This window comes from Psammomys obesus, unplaced genomic scaffold (assembly GCF_907164565.1).
Source record: "Psammomys obesus unplaced genomic scaffold, mPsaObe1.curated_primary_1811, whole genome shotgun sequence".
NCBI classification, from domain to species: domain Eukaryota; kingdom Metazoa; phylum Chordata; class Mammalia; order Rodentia; family Muridae; genus Psammomys; species Psammomys obesus.
Window position 1 is genome coordinate 15884261 of NW_026596051.1, and position 7571 is coordinate 15891831.

Genomic DNA, 7571 nt, shown 5'->3' on the forward strand with positions numbered 1-7571 from the left:
TTCCTTCCTTCCTTCCTTCCTTCCTTCCTTCCTTCCTTCCTTCCTTCCTTCTTTCCTTCTTCTTTCCTTCTTTCCTTCTTTCCTTCCTTTTTAAAGTCTCATTATGAAGCCCTGTCTTTTCTTGCTGGAGCTAGATGTGTAGAGCAGCCTTGAATTCACCTGCCTCTGTCTCCCAAGTGCTGAGAGTAAAGGCATGTGCCAACATGCCTATCATCCTCCCTCCCCCATCTTTCCATTATTTTATTCTTTGTTCTAAAGAACTCAACAGAGGTCCAAAGGAAGGAAAAGAATTTCTAAGTTGTACACAGTGATTAAGAGTGTGAGTGTTTAGGGCCAGCAAGTTGGCTCTATGGTAAGGGCTCCTGTCATGCAAGCCTGGTGACCTTTGTTCAATCCCCAGAACTCACATAGGTGAAAAGAAAGAACTGATTCCACAAAGTTGTCCTCTGACCACATATGCACCATGACACATGTGTAATACACATAGGAACACCTAGACACAGTAACAATATATTTTTCTTAAAGTTTGAAAATTCAGATCAGGTTGGCCAAATTTAGTCTACTATAAAATGTTAATGTAAGAATTAAACATAAGCTGCCACCCTTGGAGGTACGCATCTGTAATTCCAACATTCAGGAGGCTGAAGCAGGAGCATTGCAAAATTGAGGTCAGCCTCAGCTGCCTAGTGAGATGCAGTCAGAGTGGGAGAAGGAAAGGAAAGGCTGGATTTGTGTGTTGAATGCCAGGAGACCTTGTCCTCAGAGGAGCTGCTTACTAGCAGAGTTAATTGCTCTACTAAGCCCATTCTTGGGAAAGAGAATGTGTGGCAGACAGGTTTGTGGAAGAAACCAAGGCTGGTATGCAAACTACTGACAGCAGCTATTTGGGAAGATCTCTGACTTTTCTTGTATGAGTATATTGTTCTCTTTTCTCTGTCCCCATTTTCCAGGAGCTAAGACCACAGTAAAATACCCAGGTTTTATATTAATCAGAAAAGAAAATTAAATTACTTTAAATATTTAAAATTTTACATGATGTTGGCATACTTCTTTTTTAAACTCTTTTATTATTTGTTTTTCTTTCATCTTTTTCTCCCTACTCCTCCCCAATCCCTTCCAACACCCCAACACCAGGTAGGAGAGAGAAAAGGTTAGTGGGAAAGGACGTGCAATTCTCTTAGCTGCTTCCTGCTGGTTAGGGTCGTCAGGTTCCTTGGAGCCAGTCCGTCCAATCCTTGTTTCAGGCTCAACTTCTTGTCTCACTGCAACAACAACAACAGGAGCTGATGGGGGAACAGGAGCAACCTAGTTCTTTCTCAGAGCTCCACATTCTCTGGGCCCTGGCATTTATTCTCTCTCCAGAGTCCTCTGATTTAAACTTTCTGCAGCTGGCAAAGAGCTCCTCTCAGAGCCCGCATGAGGCAAATAGTCTGCTGCTGTGAACCATCTGAATCAGTCCCACATCCCACAGTTGGGACCAAAACAAAAACATGTTTATATTCTCAACAACATGACATGAAAATTTGTGTGTGTTTTTGTGCTTTGCTTTATTTTGTGTTTTGTTTCTGTTTTTACTTGGGTTTGTTTTTGTTTTTTGAGAGTCTTGTTCTGTAGACCAGGCTATTAGGGAACTAATTATCTAATTACCACCATTTAGCTTAAAATAATTTTTTAAAGACAAGTTCATGTCATGTATCCCAGGTTGACCTTGTGCTCATTATGTACCTGATGATGGCCTGAAAACTTCTGACCCTCCTATGTCTACTTTGTGAGTGCTGCTATTATAGGCATGTGCCACCCTGCCCAATTTATGCAGTGCTTTGGATCAAATGCTTTGTATTCTTGAACCCAGAGCTTCATGAATACTAGGCAGGTACTCTACCAACTCAGCCACATTCACAGCCCCTGAAGTCTTTAGGGAAAAAACCCATATTTTGACAACATATTTATATATTGTCTTATACAGGGGTTTAAACAGCTTGAGAACTTAAGTCACAAGAGGTTTCCTGTCTTGTTGCATAAATAAGCACCAGCGTCCTTGGAGAATGTGTTAGAAGATTTTGTTTTGCTGATATTGACCAATAAAAGGTCTTTTTTGTTATTACAAATAATATATGGCCTATTGTGATGTTCCTTTGTATTTGGGCATAGGACTGTTTGCCAGTTGTGCTTTCTAAATAACATGTAGTAAATTTTATCAGCTAATATGGAATCCTGGAAAAAAAAAAAAAACCTGTATAAACCCTGACATCAGTGTGTTTCAGTTTTGGTCAGAGTGGGCCCTTTTTGGACCATTTATAGCTCTCTAGCTTGAAGCTAACGCTGGAAGGTCAGAGGTGCCTCCGGAGTGCCTTTGCTTTGGGGCTAAGGCTTTAGTTTGTGGCAGAGGGACAAAAAGAAACATGGGTACCACATATGTGCTATGATGTAAGACATTGTTTGAGAGATGTGCTTATTTTTCTTAACTGTTCTTCTCCACAGGGATTTCAAGGATTTGGATTTGGAGATGGTGGCTTCCAAATGTCCTTTGGAATCGGAGCATTTCCATTTGGGATATTTGCCACAGCATTTAACATAAATGATGGACGGCCTCCTCCAGGTAAGCCCCATTTCCTTAAATCAGGAGCATATTCTGCTTGAAATCTGCTTGGAATTCAGCAGTATAGGAGCTGCAGATCGTTGTCACTGCGTGCATATCGGACTTTCCAAAGCCTCTTAAATTCTTTGCATATCATACACTCACCAGTGACTCTGAGCACTTGCCATGCCTTAGGCACATTAAGGGTGCCTCATATTATTTACAAACTGAGGGCTCATCACCTGCACTCCAAGTGATGCTTCCAAGACATAGTTCATGATCATTAAATTACAAATCATAAATGATACCTACTAACGAAAAGCCTAATCCTTCACATGTACTCCACACACACTTTGACCATTATGGGTAAGGGAGTAATGAAATGTAAAGGCTTTCTGTTCCCTGGCATTTCTCAGAACACAAGATGGGACTGATACCAAACTTCAGAGATTTGGGGACTATGTTTGTATCTGTCACCTGCTGCTGTATTTCTCCTTTCAGCCACTTGTCTGTAACAGCTGTATTCAGAGGTGTGTGCTTGTACTCTATTACACTCTGACGCTAAGCCACCACCCATGCTTTGGCACCTATAAAAGATGTCATGGTCAGTTGAGCCCTGCTTAAAAGTCGTTGGAGCTTTCTGGGCCCTGAATACAGTATGAGGAACAGGAGTGACCAGTGTAGTGTGGTCAGGAACTTAATGCTCTGAATATGGTAACTCATTCAGAAATCATCAGAGCTGTTCCCTGCTTCATCCAATTTCTTGGACATAGGCAATAAACCTCGTTTGCCTGCCTCCATGAGTTTGTCAGAGCATCCAACTATGAGGGAATGACATTCAACCCCACAAGATACTGGGGTACTACTCCATATCTTACCTGTCTAGCATGTTGCTCTGCTGTTCTCACCTTGTTTTCTCAGAAGAACAGGACCCCAAAGGGCAGGATGTGATTTTCATTAAAGGAAAGACAGATCCTTACAGAAGCAGCAAGAACTTCCGACTAGCTTGCTGCTTTCTAGCCTGGTCCAGTGTTCCGACTGGATTTCTCCACTGGGCTCTCAGTCAGTTTTTCTTTGTTGTGTTTGGTACAACTTGTACAGCCTAGATAGGATTTCCGTCACCTTCCTCCCTCTGCTGGGCAGAGAACTCTTAACTAGCAGCTTTTCTAAAAGCAGAGGTTCTCACCCAGTTCTCCCTCTATCTTGCCATATGATTTCCTGGCCCTGGTTCTCTTCTGGAAAAAAACAGGCACACAGAATAGGTGTGCACCCACCTGTACACACACAAGCATACACACATGAAGAAAGAAGAAAGAAGGAAGAGGGGGAGAGAAGAAAAGGGAAGGTAGAACGTGAGGGGGAGAGAGGGGCAGGAGGGCAGGCAGCAGGCCCAGAGGAACCCATGTAAGGATGCAAGCCAGAGGCCTCCCAACACCGCAGTCCTCCAGGCTGCTATGAGACCTGCCGGGCCCTCCCACCGCTGCTGTTGCTGGAGCACAAGTGAACTCATACACACAGAAACCCTCAGTTTCCATGAAGATTAACCTTGGCTGTTATTCAGAGCCTTCTAGAATAGTGTGCAGAGAGGCAGGAGAGTGGCACTGCTTGTGTATGCGCCCTTATAGTCTCAGGGGGCCCATACTTTGCTTCTGATGATTTACAAATGAGAACTGCCAACTAATATCATGCATGTGGTACAGCACAGAGAGGACAGGGAAGAGGGGCTATGCTCCCTGTGGGAGTTCCCTGATAACCCACAGGCTCATTTACATGTGCTGGAACAACTCTGAGATCACTGGAGATCAAGGCCTCACTGTAGTATTTTGCTTATTTTTGTTTTGATTTCTATTGTTTGAAGTGTGGGAGTCTTTTTATTGTGCAGGATTCTGTTTGTATAAAGAAATGAAAATTTGTTCTCTCCACTTTTGGCCAATGGGCATCAGATGCACAGCTATAGCCTTCTGACAAGTCTCTTCCTCCTGTCTCTAGCTGTCCCTGGGACACCCCAGTACGTGGATGAGCAGTTCCTGTCACGCCTCTTCCTGTTTGTAGCCCTGGTGATCATGTTCTGGCTCCTGATCGCCTAATACAGGACCTGTTTGCGTCTACAGCAGCACCTCTGGACTGGTGATATGCTACACACTCCTGTGTTTGACTTGTTTAATCCCGACCCCTGGAATCAAGGGTCAGAAACACATCAAAGAGTCTTGCTTCTCCATTAGAGCTTTGGAACTCAAAACCAGTTGGCGAGGAACCCCCAGTTTCACCACTGCTGTAAAAACCCTTCTATAACCTCAGGTCTTGTGTTGAGTCACCTCACACGGGTGACAAGTGAAGTCCTGGTCCAGCCCTCTCAGCAGGTCTCAGCTCCACACAGGGAAGATATGGGAAGAGAGAAACAGTTTCTTTCACCAGAACTTTATATTACAAAAATGAAGGGATGAACCAAATGGTATTTACAGAAACTTACTTTCATCTTTTTATTTTTTTATTTTTTATTTTTGGCAGTGAACTTCAAAGCTTTATTGTGCAGGACAGAGAGCAACACTTCTGCCTGCTCACAACCCCACCCTGCCCCCAACTTTTAAACTGTGTGTGCTCTGAGATTCCTGGTGATTCCCTTCATGATGTCCATTGGAGTTTGAAGAAAGTATAACCAGGAAAGCAGCTTCCTTCCTTAAAGACGGGCAGTATTAGTCACAGTTCACCTTCACGCTGGAGGCGGGAATCAAGCTGGAATTTATCACTAAGCCAGTTTATCTTTCCTTCTTAAATGTCTCTGCTACATATTTTCACTATTCTGGTGATTTCTTGTTCATAATTTCCTGGTGTATACAAATGCCCCGTGGTAAGTGGCCTCCACCCCCTATACCGAGGGGTTCCCTTCCAGATCCCAGTGCAGCTCTGTCTGCCTTCCTGCCTCCCCTTCCTCAGCAGAGACATAAGAATGACTGCCCAAGAAAGTCAGAATTGCCGCTGAAGATGCTGTGTGACCTTACCAGAGACTGTGGTCTTTGATTGGCTCAGGGCCTTGTTCAGTGTCTTGGGCCTAGGAAGCAGCTTGAATGACCTCCTGGTTTAGGGTATAGATTATCCCTGGTGTCACTTGGCTCAGACTTCCCATCAGCTTTCTCCTCTAGAATACTGCTGAATTCAGACTGACAACTCTGCTTCAGAGCTTTGATGCAGGAACAGCAGGACAATAGCCCCTTCCTCTCTCCCCTAGTCTGTAGACACCTGGGTAATTCTCTCAGAACTTGCCAGAGAAACTGGAGACTTTCTCAGGTCAGCCCAGCTGCACATAGAACACGACCATCCTCAGAAGCCATTGTCCTTCTTAAAGGAGTCTGGGACTCTCATTCCAACCTTGCTCCTGATGTTGGTTTGGCTTGATGGATTTACCTGAAAACTCCCTGAGTGTGTGCTGAGCCCTGGGACACACAAGGCTCCTGAGCAAGCAAACGGCATGTAAATGTAAAGGGTCACAGTGATACAGTGTGGTCTTCCTTTCTAATTTTTCTCACATGGATTTGTTCTTGAACTTTATAAGCTGCGTCCTCTGAGTCTGATGATGGGCATGTGGTGCCAGGCAGAATAGTTCGCCTGCTGTGACTACTATGACAGGTAGTTCATGCTCTACCTGTCAAGCTCCATCTTCCCGGAGACCTTGGCAGGGCGGCAAGCTAAGCCTCTACTGGGCCTTTTGTTCACTTTTGCAGCACCCGGTGCCCCAGCAATAACCGGAAACTAGGAGAGAGCCTTGCCGGGTGACTTCTCCAGATGTAACTACAATCTATGGGACTCTAGATTTTGAGGATGGCGAGAGAGCCCTCCTCCTCACTGCACAGTACCCACCTGCCAATGCCAGTGTTAGTGTTGAAATGGATACAGTATGAAGTATTGAGTAGGAGGGTGGTTTGGCAAGTCCAGCTGGTAAGAATAAGCCACCAACTTTATAGTGTGCCTGACAGATTTTAAATAGTCTTTGTCACTTGGAAATCCCCAGTTACAGGGGCCCCTAGAGTGTCTCTGTTCTAGAGAGAATTGGTAGGATCCCTCAGTGTAGTATAGCCCTAAGTAGTAGAGGGAAAACTTAAGCCAATGAACACAAAAAAAATGAGTTTCCAGAATAAATGAAAGAAGAATGGTTAGTGGGCAAATCATTTGGAATCTGGTGAAATGGATTGAACCCAGGTGTGGACTCAGCAAAGGCATCCAGGGCATGCATAGCACAGCTGTGATAGCCATGTGCCCTCTGTGAACATTACAGGCCTACACACCTGCCAGCAGCTGAGGCAGGAGAGCCAGTGTGGGAGTCCCCTCTCCTTTGTGGGCTCTTCCTCTACAGGCTCAGCACTTGTCCCATGGCCAAGGCAGCTTTCTCTTCTGTGTTTGCTGTGTCCTCAGCCTTCACCTTTCTGCCACCCCCATGGACAGGGACAGTAAGAAAATGGGAACACGGAAGGCAGCATGCCTTGACCAGCCACTGATTTTCACTGTTGTGAAAGTGATTTGATTTAGAATTAAATGGTTTTGTATTACTATGAGTGTGGACTTTGTCTCGGGATGTTAGTGGCTGGGGAATGGACACACTGTTTTGGCCCCTGGAAAGTACCTATCTAGTCTAGTAATGTTTATGTCTTTAAACATCCATTGAGAAGTCTAGCAGCCTGTGAAAGGCAGCCCTGGTCCTTCCAGATGCATGGAATTTCTAAGTCTTCAAGCACCAAACTGCCATGATGAAACTTAGCTTGTGCCTAGGTTAAGTGGGCAATTTAGAGAAACCACAGGTTACTCGGTGTTAAAATGACTCCCTGTGTTCATCCTTTTCCTGGAACATGGAGTGTGCTCTCCTCAGGATACCTTAGTGACGTGTGAAATGTGATGGAGGAGGCTGGCGAGTTTATGAATTTGTCCCAGCTTCAAGCTCAAAAACACCAAAGCTATAGGTCACTCCCTCCTAAAAGACGCTCATTTCTTCCTCCTAGGTTTT

At 44.7% G+C, this 7571-nt stretch overlaps 1 protein-coding gene across 2 annotated transcripts in view; it reads left to right on the forward strand.

The window, feature by feature from the left end:
- Positions 1–7119, forward strand: part of Rnf185 (ring finger protein 185) — a 38516-nt gene extending 31397 nt beyond the window's left edge. For both annotated transcript variants that reach the window (XM_055624173.1, XM_055624174.1), the window contains exons 6-7: positions 2482–2599; positions 4568–7119. In XM_055624173.1, coding sequence (XP_055480148.1) covers positions 2482–2599; positions 4568–4665 — 216 coding nt within the window. In that variant the 3' untranslated portion in view covers positions 4666–7119. The remainder of the gene's footprint in view (positions 1–2481; positions 2600–4567) is intronic.
- The last annotated feature ends 452 nt before the right edge of the window (positions 7120–7571 follow it).